At 38.9% G+C, this 18,869-nt stretch overlaps 1 protein-coding gene across 3 annotated transcripts in view; it reads left to right on the top strand.

Annotated features, from left to right (window-relative positions):
- LOC150078088 (microtubule-associated protein Jupiter-like) overlaps nucleotides 1-18,869 on the top strand; it is an 80,842-nt gene that overhangs the window by 35,743 nt on the left and 26,230 nt on the right. For 2 of the 3 annotated variants that reach the window (XM_090384679.1, XM_090384677.1), the window contains exon 1: nucleotides 12,340-12,615. The exons of the other annotated variant lie outside the window; for it this stretch is intronic. In XM_090384679.1, coding sequence (XP_090240805.1) covers nucleotides 12,557-12,615 — 59 coding nt within the window. In that variant the 5' untranslated portion in view covers nucleotides 12,340-12,556. Of the gene's footprint in view, nucleotides 1-12,339; nucleotides 12,616-18,869 lie in introns of those variants that run through there. 3 annotated transcript variants of the gene reach the window in all.

The raw sequence follows: 18,869 nt of genomic DNA, 5'->3' as shown, positions 1-18,869 counted from the left end.
CATTAGATGACATTTAATTTACTGGCTTAATCTAATATAGCTTGTAATATATTCATAATCATTTTATTTCTAATATTCTTACTCTCAGTTTCCAGTGCCCATGTCACAACAAACTGACTCAACATTGCACTGGCCAACTGGATGCATTCCATTAGAACTTGTGCTTAATTTAAGCGTGTGGATCTTTTAACTAGGAGCGTAACTGCTCCTGTCCTGTTTGCCTTTTCTGTACACATTCTGCTTCCCATATTCAAATTGTTCGTTCTTTATCTGAGTGACACCTCAGATATCCCTACAACTCTCCGATATCCCTACAACGTCCTCATTTGGTGTTAAATTTCTCCACTAGATGGCGGTGAATGGTTGATTAGTTCTATACAAACTTAATGCTGTGAATTCACTTTATAAAGTGTGGTCATTAACTCTAAGACCTGCTCTCATCCATATTACAAGCCAAAACAGATGAATGTGCTGTTTGAAAGGTAGTAGGTATAAAAATTAATCTTACTTCCTTCCTCACTAGACTATCTCTTCTAGTCTTCCGGAACAGCCGACGGATTAAAAAGACTAGTAAGAGAGGGTAGGGAAGGAAGGAAATGAATATCCACCCACTATATGCTATCACGACACCCTCCTAGCCCAGTGCCACGGTCCAGTGTCAAGTTGAACGTCCACAATCGCACGCTCACCAACTTTGCTCAGACAGGCAGCAATTATAAGCGCGTGGAGTTTGTTGAAACTGGCGATGCAGAACGAAGGTTTGCGTCTGTATCCTATTGGAACATTAACCCGCGTTTGCCTTTCAAGTCAGCTGTTCCAACAGGGATAATAATCCCTCCCCCCTGCACCGATAATCCCAGATGCGGCAAACAGTAGCTGCCAGACTAATGACCTTTGTAAACGCAGTGGGGGCGAGTTAAGTGTCCGAAAGGAATTGAAATATCATTAAAACTAAACAAGCTGGAATGTCTTAGAAATATGATCAGCAAACCATTTGAATAGTCAAATTAAAATTTATGCCCTATTTCGTTCGTAAACTAAATATGCCCCGTGGCACGACTTCTACCAATAATGGCTAGTGAAATTCTAACCAGCTAGCTTGGAACTAGAGTAAGACTTTCAAATATAAAGTAGTCCCCATTGAACTAATTGAGTCCCACTCCAAATACGAAATGACTTTGGTTTTTCAGAACCCATCGTGCATGCTAATTAACATCACGCAATTAACTGATGCAAGCGGTCTCCTTACGTAGTAGTGGCTTGCCAATCTTTTCTGGATCAAGGCACCACAACGCCATCTATTTTCCTCGATACTGTCACGAGCAATAACGCAGCTCAAAACTGATTTTATCTTGTTGCTTAAGCAGATTTACCCAAAAATGGTAAAGATACCCACTGAATTGAAATGAAAAGTTCCATTATTAATGATAATTCAGGAAATTCTACCAAAGATTGGATATCTTCCGGCATAAACACTAGAATGTTCATGGTCAAGGATTCCCTTGTAAAACTCGCTTCACCTCCAGTAACAGCCTTGCATCTTGTACTTAAAGTAAGATCCTCGAGTTCATATGTCCCTTTTTAATCTCAAATGTTAATCACCCGTTCTGTACTCATAAACAAACTCCTATTTCTCCCTAGCCCATCTCTATTCACATACTGTACTCTAAAAAGCGCAACCTGGTAAGAAAGACATTGTTCAATGTTACGTATCCATTGTTCAATCTATACTCAAGCGTATCCATCCGGTATCCCTAAACATTGAAGGTCACGCAATTTGGACAACGCTTTTAAATTACGACTGCGTTAAAAAATACTTTAGTGGATATTTGCTTTCATTCACTCTTCCTGTTCACGAAAAACCTAACCCTGTTCGCTCTAAACACATTACGTAAAAATAGGCAGGAAATCCTTCCAACGCAACCAGTTTTTGGCTTAAACAAGCAGGAAAGGGCTCTGTTGGATGAGTTCTCTGTAGTGTACGAATACCCACCTATTACTCTGCACATCCTTCCTAAACGTTTCAGTTTTTACAGTAGACCTAGGCAGGTCTTCGGAATAGAAAATCAGTTGTGTTGACCCTAAGCGTACACTAGAATTAGAAACAATACCATAAAGGTTGTCGGAATCGTGAATAGTAACCCCCTAGTGTGTTCTTGACCTACTTTCTCCCGAACTTCCAGAGTACTGGTCACAGGCTAGACCGGTAATGGCAGGGCTACATTTCTCTCACCTAACTCTACTAGAACCTGACTTCTATCGCAACTGCTTAATTATTTCTCAATCATATGAGGTCAAATATAACCCTACAGCGTGGCCTTTGTGGGCTCAGAGCACGCATTGTTAACCTTTTGCCTATAACGTCACCTGACCTGACACCAAAAAGCTTAAGAGCCAGTAATTGATACTCATATGACCATCCGTGATTTCTCATAGTGGTCGCTACTTGAATTCGTGATGAACAAACTTTTTCCTGGCCTGTATGCAAACAACTTTCTTCCATTGGCTATGCCCAAATCACTTCCTTTATCTCATATGAAATGGGGGACATCTTTATCCTCTACTAGCGCCTCTAGTCAATTACTATAATGGCTTCTCTTGATATATGGAGTGTCTCCAAAATATGGGTAAAAGTTTCTGAACAAATTGTGCCTTCGGTTTCTTTCCCTCCTTCGAAAAGAATACGCAAAGACGCGGTGGAGTTGTTTATAGAGGTGGTAATCGATGAAGGCACCATCCTGCAGTAGCAGCGGAAAAAGTACTGGGAGTAAAAGTAGTTCCTGACTGACCATTAAGAATCCACATTTCTGTTGTAGAGCTACACTATGAATAGAACCTGCTCTAATAACCAAGGTGGAGAGGGATTTTCCATAAAGTACCGGTGTCTTGTATATCCATGAGGCACGTGTTTTGAAGTATATAGGCCTTCGTCGGTTGGTTTCGCTGGTAATGTTGTCTAAGCTCTTGAGGGTAGTAGATATCCAATAGGGAGGAACAAGCTAAAGTTATACGTGCTGGTATATCCTGAAGAAAAAACCATTACTATAGTCCAATATTTATTGAGCTATATGCGCAGAAAAGAAATCTGTTTGCGTATATAAAGTGGTTGCTTTTTGAGTCGTTTTTTAACTATTTATTAAATACAGAAATTGATATTTCCTTATGTTAATTGTGGAACATCTGTGAAATACGTGTTGCGTTTCAATTGTATTAAAAATCCAGAAAGAAATGTATTACAAAATATTTGAAGTATGTACAGTATTGCGAAAAACTATCTTTGATATCAGTTCATTGATAGCAAGACATCATGCGTTATTTATTAATCGTAGAAGAAAACTCAATTTAAGAAATTGAATGTGCAAGAAATGTAACACTGAATATTACCTAAATTGAGCTGTTATCTTGGACATAAAACCTCTTATTGCCATAGATGTAGAGGCAACTCACATCCAATGCTAGTGGAGCAGTATAAGTTGAAAAACCTGAGATGTTTGGACTAGTAAGTTGAGATTAATTACAGAAAGATTAAAGTAGAATAATCTAAAATCTGTCTTTGATCCGCTTAAAATATTTCAGATTTTGTAGTCGATTTTTAAAACACTGTAGAGAAAATGTTCTCTGCAGTCTAAAAACAGTTCAAGTACTGCTGCGAATATAATGCCAGTTAATACATGTGGTAAGACTCTCCACCTCTAGGTTGCTCATCACCATCGACTAATATTAAAGTTTTCCACTGTACCACATGCAGTTTTATATAACGATCCCTGCTTATGATTTTCTCTGGATTTAACACTTTGCTCTTCGGTCATACTTCTGTTCCTAACTCGTTACCATAATGAGAAACTATAAAACTCCCTCGATGTCCGATAAATGCTTTGTGTACGGGGGATGGAGATCATCCAGTAAAATATCAACATTTGGCAACGTCTGCCTTTTTTTAGTGGCCCATCTAAGTGCGAAGAAACTCATTCAGTCCCATTTCAAATCGAATTTTGAAGGCAATAGCATCTTTCAGGGACAAAACGCTTGCACATGTAGAGAACTTCTCGAACAAAGATTCACTCAAAACAATCCTTCATGATCCTTTTGTTTCATGATGGAATGCGTATTTAAATATTGACTGTCGTCTAAATTTAATATGGCTTACTGTGGCAATGAGATCCCACGGAGTCTTCGTTGTACAAACTATAACTGTCACGGGTCCAATAGACCCAATCACAGCCGGTTATTTGTTTAGACAGCTGTCCATAGCAAAGCTAACAATAGTTAACTTACCTCTCTGAAACTGATCAACCATTCTTCTAAAATAGACCTCTGCCATTGAGACACCATGTTTTCTTGAACGCTGCGGTAAGATCGCTTCAATCTCCTCACTCCCCCTTCGAAAACTACTTTAATTAATAGCAGGAAAGCAGTTTCTTTAGAGGGTTATAAATAAACTTTATTAATAATTAAGGTTACCGAGTGATTTACAATCTTGAGAATAACTCGTCTTTTGTAATAGGTTAGGTCACGAGCAGCGTGTATCCGCCGTTTCCTGTTACCTGCCATTCGAAGACTCACCTTCGTGACAGTTCCTCCATTTACAGCTGAACTTCTTATTTATTATCTTCCAGACAGAGTTCCTTGCACTTATGTTAAGTAATATTACCACCACACTCGGCTCTTTCTGCCACTGGACAGTCCTCATTCTATCTTCGCTTGTTACCGAAGCAAAAACCAAAATCTCCCTCTAGCGATAAATTATATAATTATAGTTGGATCCCTCCCGATGTGAGTGTGGGTTAAAATCTCCTGTGTACACTAATATGCTTTGTTCTTTGTCTACAAGCAAAGTGTCAAGGGTCACCGTATGCCTTTCAGATATCCTTACATAATAATTATGAACTTTGGGTAAAGCCGCGAGTAGGTGGCGTTTTAAAGGGTTGATTTAATCTTGTTTCATATGAACTTGTTTCAGCGAAGTCCACGCAGTTTCCCTCTATTCTAAAAACAGGAGGGCATAATGATGTGGTGGGTAGTTTGTTTTGGTTAATGTTGGGTAATCTTGCTGCTTGGCATCATTTGCCATTACTGATACTAAAATCAAAAGATAACTACAAAACGGCGCTGTATGTGGATACTTACCTAATCCGAATGGGATTTTTCCAAAATGGATGGATACAATGACATCCAGGATTGAAAAAATCGTGACATACTTAAAGAATGGTGGAGAAAGACTTAATAGAAATGCTAATTTCAGCAAATGGTGTCTATCAGACCAATTTAAATTAACTGTTGACACTTCTAAACTACTTGGCATCAATTGTACTACTTAAATGTCACAGCAATCATTTACGAACTTCGTCTAAATCCTACAGGAAGTGTTCGAATGTAAGTTGCCAAATCCATCTTTGGAGCGCGCCTTTCGGCACATGCTGTCAATATTTGTTCAGCGCTATCACGTACCACGACATCTGATGCCCATGTAAGTGTCAAATCCGAGTAAATCTCGCTTTTCATCTGATGCATTTCCATTGAAAACATTTGCGGTATTGACGTTTGAGCAGTCCACCATTTCAGATCAAGTTTATCTACAAGTTTTTATCAACTAGGTAGCCAATGATTTTAAAGTAGTTGATTTTCCCCGAAAAACTGCGAGATGGTTCTTCGTTATTATACAGTCTTATTCGCCTCTTCCTTTAGTCGCCTAAGAAATGCTAAAGATCCTTAAATTCTTCAGCCGAGCGATTTAAAAAGTAAAACCCTATAGGGGAAGATTTGGTAGATCGCAACTTCCCAGCCCTCTAGCGTGAAATAACCGTGGTCTTTCTGAGAACTTGCGCAACTGAAAAAACATAACCTATTTTCCTATCCAAGGACAAGCGCGCTCATACCTGCACGCGATCACTTGATACTGTAAAACAAAAACCCTCAAGTTTCGCAAATTGCTGGAAGGAGAACTTCCATCTTTACCACTTCTATTTTAGGCTGTTCATTAAATAGTGTGTTAACCCTTAGGTTACCTAAGGGCTGAATGCGAGTGGAATACACCATAAATAGCCATGTACCCACATGAATCACTCCCTTCACATAACGGGACAGGGAAGGAGACGTCCGACCTTAATCCTAGTTATGTCAATGATTTTGGACAGATCTCCGCCTTAATTATAAACGGACTCTACTGCGTAGCCTGCTGGAATTTACTGCCGGTGGCGATGTTGCAAGCCATGTGATTAAGCAAAGCACTTTCGTATTTACTAAAACACCAGCGTCGGTCAGTTCTTGCGATCTACTTCTGCTTAATTTGCAGAGGTCGCCGTTTCTTGGAGGCAGACTGCCTCCACTTAACATGATTGTCGCACTTCAGAGCACGTCTTGACTCTAAATACAAATGAGTACCAACATCAAATAAGTGGTAACTGGAGTCTTCATAGCGCTGTACAATGATAATAAATTTCGATGAACTTTCAGACCAAGTCCTGATGGACTTTGAGGTTTGTCTATTCTGTTGTGAGTCATCCTTATGTTTTTCTTCCGGAGGTGTACATTTTGCATTAAGACTAACTAGCTTTAATATGCCATTTTGGATTAATTTTCCTCGCTGTAATTTCATATTCAATCCTCTTCATAATCTTAAAGGATTCCACTCCCCATTTGTGGCATAATCGACTTTCCCACCGGTACTTATGTTCGCTGTTTCTCTCAACCGTATGGAAAGATTCGAATCTCGTGAAGACGGAAGGAGTTGATTTTTCTTCACTGGCTCAGCTAGTCTTTGAAGAGGGTTACATGGTTCTTGCTTCCGGATACGCAGGCTCTTAATTTAGCAAACACCTCTGTTCCTCCACTATCGATGATCGTGAACACCGTAAATGAGAATATATTTGAACTGAAACAAATCAGCATAATTAATAAATGAAATTTTCTATGATATACTGATGGAATGTCTAATTTATTGCTAGAAATGCAATTTCTAAATGCGAAAAAATCAAAGATAGATTTAATTGCATCCGTGTTCAAATACTTATCAGCTTTATTTCTTTTGATAAATGCCTAAAATAAGCGTGCATATTTATGTCATTTTTATAGAAAGTATCTAAGAAACACTTCAGTCAGCTTGTAATAGCTGAATTTCAGGTTCGATGTATAATTAATGTTATTCTAATCTAACCATGGACTCTTCTAGAGTGAAACTTGCATTCTAACTATATGCAATTCTATTAATGTTGAAAATAAGTAGTTTTGGTTCTTATGCAAAACTTGAAATTGTTGCGTTTTTATGTGATTTGAATCTTCAAAGTTATGGGTTTCCAAATCTATACTCTTCCTAATTTTACATTTATAAAAACTAAATTTATAGTACCATGGAGCGACACTGGTCATCATATTTTAATATACGAATCATATCTCAAGTTTATGAAGAACATACTGGATTAAAATGAAATCATTGCATTAAATCAAATACTTCTTCTTTTGGTCAAGTTTTTCCAATTTCGTATTACATCAACGAATTTCAAATAGACCACTATCAGAATCACGATGCTGTTCGTTGGCAACTGCAAGCAACCAGCAATTCGAATAGCTGCCCACGAAGGTCTTATCTCCAAACCCCTGATGTATCCAGGCCTCGCTGATGGTCTTTAATTATGTTTTCGGTTTGCTTGCGCAATATTCAGTACAATCTACCTGCTTCCTGTTTGCCACTTTACAAAGGAAAATTGCTCATACCTGTCTCATTACCAAATGTCCCAAAGCTTCCAACATTAAGCTTTGTGGCGCCGGTTTGGGTTTCGCTCGGTTACAATGTAGCCATTAGTCCGAATCCTGGTCGGACTAATCGCCTCAAATACACTTCTGTAACTGAGGAACTCTGGGCGCGGACGCTACTAAATGACCAAAGAGCGTTCATTACGACTGTAGTCACGACACCCCATTCACAAGCGCGAGGGCGGACATACTCATTCACCCACCCACCGATTCCCTTCTACGAGAAATGAATGCGAAAGAACTTTTTTTTTTTCTGGCATCCTTCAGTGGGCAACTGTTTTACGCCCACGTGATTATTCCCCAGGTGAAAGCAGTAGTCACGAAGCTGCACGACAAATATTGAGTATTTATCCATACCGATTCTAACACTAACCTTCTGCTCTTTAAATACTTGTTGCGCCTCCCCATTTCCAGTAATGGAGCACAGAAATGTTGAACTTCCAGCATAACTTTCTTAACGCTCTGCATAGGATCGATACTAGCAGTTAAAAACTGTTTCCCAAGTATTCAACAAGTTACAGCTTGTTTGGTGCCTTTATTGCAAGCCGAAGACTATTTATTCCTTTCAAGCAACAGTATTTCGATAACTTCAAGAAATATGCTGATCGTGTCAGCCGGATGTCAATCTAACAATTCAGGTTAATTACGCTTTCCCAAGTATCATCCATATATTGTGGTACTCTTGAGTTATGAAGAGGAAGATTGGTACTCCTCTTAAAGACAGATTCTAATGGCAATTTGGCCATCACAAGCAATTGATGAAAGACGCTAGTTAGATCCATTCTCTGCAGGAAAATACATGGGAACGTACGATTCGCTGGTTGTCTAACAAATAGATTGTTGACGTTACTGACAACTGGAACTCCCATAATGCAAAGGAGATCCGAGAGGTGAAGACAGCCGGCCATAGTTGGCGTCCTCAAACACCGCTGTTTGTTCTTAATTAATGCTAATGACATTAAGGACAATACAGTATAGACTATGCCACCGGGACAGAAATTGGCCACAAACTCAACTTCCAGTAGTTAGTCTGAGATTTATGGATCTCAACTCTGTATCTGCAAATGTTCTGCATCCATTCTACGTACCCAAGCTCTTATTTGTGCTTGGGTCCGTAGGACTTAATATTGTTTTGTGGCCACTGAATATACTGTACACTAAATATATGCATCTTAAATGACAGTCCAAATAATCATTTGATTTGCGTTTTAACATTGTAGCATGCAGATTAGTCAAACATTCTTGTGTAAACTCCAATTCTGTAATTTTTTTTTTTCCTGGTCAGTTAAGGGTCTACCTGATATGGAGATAGCAGGCAGGGATGCCTCGTGCGGTGGACAGATTGTGCACTGCACAAAAGTGCCATATCAAGGGGAGAGGGGGAGCAGCCAAAATTTTTAAATAAAAATTAAAGAGAATAATCATTCTCGTTTTTTGTTTGCACTTAATTGTTTTTATTCGCAAATTCTGTGAAACAAAAACATTTCTGAAGTATTAGAATATAGTCGTTTTTTAATTCCAAAATATTTTGTTCACTGATCATTTGAAATATCTATATAATTTTATGTCCCGAATGCTTTGAACCTGAATAACTCGGACTAAACTCGAATTAAAGGCTTTTTGACTTGGTTCCTTTTGAAATAGCTTTTTTTATCAGTAAAACTGGGAGAGGAAAAGTTTACAAAATTATATAGAATGGAAGATAACATTACGGCAGTCTCATTGATTTTAAGGGCATTAGTGCGATGGCTTGCTGGCTATCGTCACACTCGGTTCTCGATGCAGCATGCAACCAGATTCTAGACAAAGCAGGAAAAAAGTTGGTCTGTAGTGGAATCTCCATTAATACTCGTGCGACGGAAGCTAACTGTTTGCAGGTGCGATCGGATTTGTGCAACCATTTTAGTGGGGTGTAGCAACTGCTGCACCCCCACTCGTCTCCAAAGAGCTGACTATGCAGAAATATATGAAAAATGGAAGTTTTCATATTCTGTATATGAACATCTAGAATATCCAGCAATCTTTTCGCACCAAATCATATCAGGTCCTCTGGAGGAGTCAAATGGGAAGCCAACCCCGTCAAAGGACGCTGTTAAATTTAGCTCCTGGAGAGGAATTTTTCTTATTTTAGTGGAGGATTTCGTAATGAGCATGGATAGGAATGATTGGTGTGACTTCTGGTGATTGGCCACTTCATACTAACTTAAACATGCCTGGTACTTTTGTTCTGGTGTAATTGCTAGTCCATGCCATTTTTCATATACGTACCAGTGTACATTTTCGTACAAATCTCAATTTATATACTCGCAAAACTTCCGTGGACTGGTCTAAACAACGAAATTTTCAAAAAGAGTTGAAGATGCCCGTTCGTCAGGTGGGGTGTTGGATCATGCTTCGCTGTTAGTGTTAGAGTATATGTGGGTTCCTTTTTGGTCAAGTTTTTACAATATTATGGAAGGTAAAAAAGCCCCAGAATATTCCTGACATGCCCATTCAACTCTTTAGAGGTAGAGTAAGAAGAATCTCCCAAGGTTATTGGTGCCAACTTCTAGTTAAACTTTAGAAATAAGATCTTTAAAAGTGGGAAATCAAATATTTCTAATAACATCAGCAATATCATATACGCACATTGTGCTATGCCCTCAAGTTACTTCTTGGTTGCCCAGGGAATCTAACTTCAGTAACAAGTGATCACTCTTAACTACTGTAGTGGCCCTGTACTGCAGTAGTTCAAAACATCCTTGCATCTACATCTCTAATGTTATCGGAAACCAGTTTATAAAATCTTGTTACTTCGTCACTGCTGTAGGTGGTGATATGTACTTCACTTGTTAGCTATAGCCAGTAATGAGTAAACTAATCTTTCATAGGATAGACTACCTCTTGATGGATAGAGAACGTTGCTCTCTCATGGCAGGTCTGAGATAATAAAGCTAAGGGAACATGAAGTGCAATGCAAATCGACATTAGCCAGACTGCATCGTGAAAAATGACTTGTTACAGATAACATCATTTCTCTTGTCTCTAATCTTTGGAGATGATTGGAAAGTCGAGATCTGCACTTTGATTTAATTGCTTTGATAAGGTATTGATCCAGAAGAAAGGGAATTCTAAACCTCAAGAATTTTACTGTCTAATCAAAACATTTCAACATTATTCGTAAATGAGATTGTCAATACATCACCAGAGGTCGTGGATTGTGAACTGGCTTCTGAATGTGTACTTAGGATTACTTCCTGCGAAGTGCGAGTTTTTATCGTGGTTTTTGTAAAGATTTTTCTTGACCTAAAAATTCTTTCAATAATTACTAAGAAGTATTCGAATAAAAAAGTTCCGTTTATAAATCGCCTTGGCATGCATCCAGAATTGTATGACTTTACGCGATAGGTAAAAATGAAACCGCCCCGAGGCATTGAAAGAAAGTTGCTATGTTGGCAACTTTTAAACTTTAACTACAGCAAGATAATGCTAGGGTAGCACCCTATCGATGAATATTTCTATTCCTTAAATTTGGTTATTTTAGATCGAATGTATTTTGCCCTTAGAACACTGTCTTATGGCACCCGAAACCTCCTGGAAGTTTTATAAAACAAGAGAACTATCTTCTGAGTCTGATAATTCTTGACTCAACTTTTATAAAATCAGTTGAGTTACTCTTACCAAGCATCCGCACAGTCCATGGTATTTAGTAGTAGCAATTGAATTGCGATACTTCAATGAGAAAACGTGGAGCAGATTGGCTGATTTCGATAATGGATTGATAAAATACGGATAATTTTTCATCCAGAAAATTGCTTTTCTTCTCACTGCTCTAAGTCACGTATATCCACCCAACGTTCCCAGGATCTGGCAATGGCAGGAAGTGAATGTGGAGACCATGCTATATTTTCTCTACAAGGTCATACTCATCTTACCGTGCAGTGTTGGAGTTGGAGGAACCATTCCTCCAAATGATCAGATGAAGATAAGCGTTAGGTTTGCTTGAAAAACTAACCATTTAACTGAGCGCTGTTTTATTAGATACCCTAAATGAGATTATAAACATTTATCCTTGGTAGGTTTAGAATTCACGAAAAATTAATTCAACTTACTCCGATAGATGGCGGTTTCAGTGACAGACCATTAGACTAAGCTTAAAAACAAAGCTTCTACAAAAATATATAATCAGGGGCGCCAATTTACACCATGAAGATCTTAAAAAGGTGTCGACAAGAACACTGTTTCTAAAGAATTACTTAAACCGAAAAAAACCACTCAACTTTAAAAGAAACCCGATCCTTACACAAATCTCTCGTGTATTCTACGGTTTTTCAACTCCCCGAGTTAAAAACGCATATAAACCCGATCGGTAGCAACCGCGCAGCTGTCGGAGCGTAATTCTGCCGAGTCTACACTTGAACCCTTCGTGGGAACAAAGCCTTTCCCTCGCTAGGTAGGCATTCGTGTATAAACACCTGCAGGCCTCTGTGTGTGTATTATGACTCTGAGCAACGTCTGCAGTGGAGATCTGCCGCTAGGGGTCGCCACCACCGAGCCGCATCAGACTGTAGCGACGTATGAGCGATTGGCCGGTTCCGCCTGTAACACTGCGATACGGTTGGTGCGCGTGCGACTTGGCGGAAAGGCTGACGTTTTCTCCTGTGAAGCCGGGGGTTAAGGCAGCCTTTTAAGGCTTTGTATCAACCACTCCGTGTCACTTGGACCAGGTGGTTGCCGGTGGACGTGTGTAGTTTTAGTGCATAATACCCCCCTCCCGTCTTGTCTGTCCGTTACTATCTGTGCGTGCGTGCTGTTGTTCGTGGACACGATGGCTCCAGTACACGACTTCCGTCATGTTGAGCTCGACAAAATTGGCCGAGGAAAGCGGTGAGTTTACGATATGCTAGAGGTCAATAGATTGAACCCTTGGGTGGGGTGGATGGAACGATCCTAATATTTGTTGTAAATTTAGTATTTATTAACATTAAGTCTTCCCATTACTTGTATGTGTAGAATCGATATCAATTGCAATTTGGGCGACCATTTCTGTATCAAATCGATCAGACTCAATTCTTTTATGATTTTAATTTTGTCTCCAGTTAACTAACTTTCTTAGTTAGTACCTTGTAATGTAAATCTTTTTAAAAGAACCATCTATAATGGCTCGCTCTTTTCACCAAGTTTTACTGCAGTTAATTTATTTTTTTGTATGTAGTTCACAAAATGGATCCATGTCTTGAAGATAATTGCCCATTCATGTATGACTGGGCAGTCTTCAGTTTTCAAAGTTTTAATTACAAATACTGATATCATATATATATATAAAAAAAGTATTGCAGTAACCTTAGTGTCAGAGGTCAAGTAACTTAACTTCAGAACTAATTTGGTCATTTTCGATTCCAGAATTTTTATCTCCAAGTTTAAGATATAGCAATAATTTTGTTTAAGCTAAGTTGGTCTTCTGCATCACTGAAGAGTGACCTAGAGTGATTCTTGAAACTCACAGGTAGAAATTGCTCTTAGTATGGACTATGGGGATGAGTCAATTAAGCAGTGCTCTCCAATAGCAGTTTGAGCTTTGACTTTAACGCAACATTTATATTAAGGACCCAGCTCCTCAATTTTCCTTCAAGTTTTATTTTGCTTCGTATAAAAACCTTGTCGAATTTCACTTGGTACTCAGTGCTGGTTTCGTGATCTTAAACGAAGAAATTGGCTTTGTACCAACCCAGTAGCCATGGTTTTTTTTTTTTTTTTTCCAGTGCATTGAACCTTGAAGGAATGATTCAATTTCTACTGCACTGATTCCATCTCAAATGTTAAACTCGTTATTTCCAGTCACAGTACGTTATAAATGTCTATGATTTTCCATAAACATGTCTAACTGCAAATACATCTTTATTTTAAGTTATATTTTCAGGAAGATATGTTTAGACATCCACAAGAGCTGTTACAGCTCATCCAACTGCCAAACTCATTCAATTAGATAACCCAAAAAATGTCTGTTAATCAGTCTTAGTTAGATTAAATCTGTCTTCATTCATACAAACAGTTAATCGTTCAAAAGCGATCTAATGAGTCCTTAAGTCGATATTATCACAAAATCACAGTATATATTGCGATCACTAGTTACATGAACACTTAAACTTTGTTTTGGAGATGATAAAACAATTGTAGATAAAATAATCTTCAGTGTTTGCTTCTGCTATAGTATACAAAAGCAGATCAGACAATACTAAATAGGCGAAGTATTCGGGTAGTGTCCAGACAACTACTTTGAGGCATACTAAAATGTTTCCCAGCTGTATTCTCATTGAATCTTTCACGTCACCAAAATAAACATCCTGGCAGGTGTGTATATATCAGTACAGGCACGAGTTCCTGTTTTGAAGACTACATAAAATTGCAAGAGCAGGCAGTAGTTATCCTCTAAATTGCCTACATTATTTAAGCTTGATATTTTGCGCACGTTTCGAGTTCCAGAACCTCCAGTTCTCCATCTCGCGAGTTTTAGAAATTTCTCGCTTTTATCTAGTCTGACTTGATAGGATAGTGAGCATAACAGAGCTTGCCAAGAGATTACAGATAAGGTCCATTGAACTACTATTGTATTTCATTTCAAACAGTCGTCGGTCCTTCAATTCAATCTACACCATTGACCTCAAATAATTCCTATAACAAGCTGATGTTTGCATTCAAAAGTAACCTTTGTCATTGAACTGGTTTCTTCAACCCTAAACAACTGGTAAATCAAGGATACGACCCCTCATTTGAGTTCAAAATTTAAACCAAACATTAATGGTTAAGTAGGTTTTTAATTGTTAAATTCTACAAAGATTCTCATTCTTAATGTTGACTTAAGAGGAATTGAATATTACTTCGCCAACAAGCATTTTACAGGTGCAAGTGAACACGAAGTTCCTGCGGTATTTAATTACTAAATATGAACTTTGGAATGAGAAACCTAGAAATACTGCGAATATTCTCTTTCAGGAAGAACTGTTGATATGGTGGTAGCTTGTTAAACTTAATCTGTTACATAAATAGGATGTATGATAGAGAAGTAGGAAAAATTGCATTTGTAATCGCGTGCTAATCACCTTTGACTACACCTAGGGCTGAAATTTAAACGAACTTAGATTTGAAATATCTTTTAAAATATTCAAAACTCGTGTCAACAGTTTGAATATTTGAATGTACGTTTTTCTCTTTCAATTGTTTTATGTAGATGGAAAACAAATGTAAATATTCAGAGCAGACTGCGATGGAGTCTTGCCAAAGTATCAAAAATTACAAGACTTGTTCCGTATGCTTTTTTACGTAGCCAAGATAAACATCAGACAGATTACGTCACCCTTAAGCACTGATGGTTTGGATTTGTTGATTCAAAGTTTAAAGTTACGTTTTCATTGCTGCAGACACCGTGCAAAACGTGATAGATGAAATCGACTTCGTGCAAAACCGAAATATGATTTGAAATATGTAGCACCCTACGTGGGTTACACTCCGTGGCCTATAATCGACTGGTAGACGACAAGACGGTCTGTAATCAGCCTGGATCGATCACCAACTTGCACTAACCGTGAGGCCACATAAGGGGGAATATGATCAGTTGTACCGCTGCCGGCGAAACAAGTTTCCCCCTCCATGTGTTTGGCACTTCGGAATCTTTGTGTACTGTTAGGTACCCTCGCGGATCAGGTGAGAGGTTATGGAAGAAAGGGGGAGGGAAGCGGAAAGCGTTCTCTATTCTCGGGGCACCTCAATCCTCTTCCCCCCACACTGGAACCTTGAAAAGAAGGTTACGGTTTGTTAAACCCCCAAGTATCTGAATAGAGGTTATCCGCGATCTTGATGGAATCGCGCTAAAGGGGAAGGTGGGTACAACTACCCCTCATCTCCTCGGAAAGGATGACCTAAAAGGATGCTAACAATTCAAGTAATTCCCCTGTAAGCGTATCGACACCTTCCCTTTGAAGCATGCGATTGTGCTTATGGAATTAGGTAGGATAAAAATCCTACTGGGCTAAGGAAATTGAAGGTCTGAATGTTTGAGGCCAACTTAGTTGGATTGGTGGACGCCTAGACAGTCTTGAATTTGATCTACCACTGCAAAAGGTTGAACTTTTTATTAAGTTTGATAGTTCTTTTAAATTTCTCGCTGTTGAACCTTTGACCTTGATCGTCTAAGAATTTAATCGGTTGGCCTTAGTTACCGCCGTGATTTCTTTGAAGGAAGAACTAGCATCTTTGTCTAAAGCAAGGTACAAGTGAAATTTCAGAATCGAATGCTGTACGATATGCAGCAATATTAGTAAATGTGGTTACAGTGGAACCTCAATCATCTGTGCTAATGACAGTTAGTCTTTGCTTTGCGACTTATTTTATAAAATGCAAATACAGTAAATCTATATTGCTTTGTCCTTCTCGACAACCCTTATATTCAACTATCCACTAGCTTCTAAGCAAAAAAATCATTTGAGCTATGAAGGCCAAAAAGTCTCACGGATAAGCTTGCACCGCTTTTCAGCAGATACTTCGAGGGTGTTTTACAAGCAGAAGAGCCTTTTTAGAGACAACGAAGCTCATAAAAAATAACACCTACTGTTTCAGTTCTGTATTGACTAACAGATTCGGACTGTACACTTTGCCTGTTGGCAGATGGGATTTAAGAAGCCAGACCTAGTTGAGTTTAGGAAAACCTCCAAGTGCTACTTAACCTATTGCTGTTCATTGACCACGTTCACTTAAGTGGCTTCATCGGAAGGATGCGTGTCAGATAAATGTGTTTTGAAGATACCCTACTCTATCCTCTAATAGACTTCAGTATTTTTTGATATTTTTTCAAGTATTGTTTCAGAACTTGAACAGTCTTCTCTGCTGTGACCCTACAAAACGTGATTCGTTTGAATCAATAGAATTTCTGTGCAGCCGCACTCGAATAATGTGCGTGACTTTGTAAGCTATAAATAGAAAGCTCCTTTTGAGGCTACAGTCACGATGGATATTACAGCTCTGGGCACAATAATTACTGACCAATGATAACATAAAAGAAGTTGCTTCACCTGTTACTGATCCCATTCAGTTTGTCTTCTGAATAGAGCTCGCCTATGAACCAAGGTTGCGTACCTGCTGGCAATAAACAAATACAAAATTGGCTCGTCATCGTGGCTTGTTGGTTGGTTAAATTCCCCTAATCACGTTGGAAATGGATGCCTAGAGCTCATCGAAGTTAAGGAGGAAAGAAAAGGTGTCAAATAGAAATCAAATTAAAAATGGATTTGGCTTCTTTCAGGTCCCACAAATAACTGACATTACTCGTTTAAGTGGACCATTAGAGATAGCAGATCCATTATCTATCCACATTATTTACTGTATACCATTGTCTTCCCCCTTGTTTGTGCTTTAATATCGCGCGTGCACCTTTTAAATTCTCTAACGGTGGCATCCACGTCAACAGCAAAACTATTGGGTCCATCGAAGTACCTGCTGGAAAAGATGGACAGTCTGGTTTAATTATCTTTCAAATTTTTTATTTGCTACCGTCATGCATGACTATAGCATCGAAATGTAACAGCCTAACGAACCTAATCGTAAACATCCAGTTGTCATGCCGGTTTGGTGAATCAAAGCGAGACCAGTTGTCGTGTGCAGCGAACTGTACAAGTCAGAATACCGATTTTATACATTTCTTTTTTTTTGTGGAAAGATGGAGGTACATTGGAGAGGCAAAAAAAAAAAACCGGGATGAAAAGATACCGCTGTCTGGTCCATCTTCCTGAACTTAGTGAATTTCTATTTAAAAAAGGCTTCGGGTGTTTCACTTGATTTCTTTAGCCAGTACAAAAGCTTAGTTTTATCAAACTTAAGCAGCATCTTCCTAGATTAAAAATCTGTCACGTCTTCACTTAAACTGGATTTTTGACTCCATAATCAGACTTAATCTCTTTTATCCGAAACTCCCAGTTTCCTGAGCGATTCGAATAATCGAGATTCTTTGTTTTAAGAGGAAGATGTAAGATCAAGTGAAGAAGGAACCTGGTTTATTTTTTACTGAAATCTTTTCTATCAGAAAAGCAATTTACTATCAGTTTGCTTTACTGCCTGCCTTGCTCTTATAAATGGAGTGCAGTTTATCAAGATCTTTCCGAAACACCTGCTTATCCATTGTCAGTTTTGTAGGAGAGATCATTCCGAAATGAACGTATACATCGATTTAATCAGTGGCAAGTTTGGCTCTGCTTAAATGCTAAAAATGCCACATTATGTGACCTCCAAAAGGAAAAACGAGTGCCTACTGCACCATAAAAATTTCAGTGATTATTGGCAACCGTGACTTTGTCTACCTTCCACAGTTTCCAGCACGAATGAATGACGCGGAAGAATGCCGTTGTCGTGGCAACACGTTCTAATTTACCCATTTTACGAAATCTGATAGGTCGGCTCGGTTTCTGTGATTAGACTTTTTAAAGCCATTTCGAGAGGAAGGGGGAGAAAGGAGGGAACTTGAATCAGAAACTAGTTTTTCTTGCGAATGTTCAAGATGGAAATCTTACGTCAGACACTTACCGCGAGAAGAAAAAGGATTCAGTTGTACCAACCGAAGTTCGACACACGGCTCTCACACGATCTCATGAACTTGAAATGCTTTCTCGTGTTTCTCATAGGAAGTAAACACACGGAAGCTGACGTTCGGGTCCAGACAGTAAATAGTGGACAGAAATACGCCGGAGATAAGGGTTGATGTTGATGCATTTCCCTCTTCTAAACCCTGTTATCAGACTCCACTCCGTCCTTCATCTGCGGGACTTCGCAGGATGAAAATATCCCAAACAATTTCGCACCGTCACGCATCTCGAACCACGTTTTTCCCTAGTGGCATGTACGAAACAGGTTTCGACCTCCCTCCCGTCTTCTTGAGACTGTTGACCGATCGTAGAAAAATTACTTCGTTCAGATACGCGTTACCTTCAGGGGGAAAAAACAAACTAAAAACGTAATTTTATGTAAATTTCTCGAGTCTTTGAAGGAAAAGGAAATGCCGACTCGGGAGGGTGGAATTATCGACTAAAGCTTCCGTTGCAATGTCTTCAAGTCGGATGTGCACGAACAGTTGCTCAAGTGATAGGGTGTGGCCTCTT

This window comes from Mastigoproctus giganteus, chromosome 11, assembly GCF_048544385.1.
Source record: "Mastigoproctus giganteus isolate SK-2022 chromosome 11, ASM4854438v1, whole genome shotgun sequence".
NCBI classification, from domain to species: Eukaryota; Metazoa; Arthropoda; class Arachnida; order Uropygi; family Thelyphonidae; genus Mastigoproctus; species Mastigoproctus giganteus.
The sequence above is the reverse complement of the archived record's forward strand: the minus strand, read 5'-3'. Positions and strand labels throughout refer to the sequence as shown.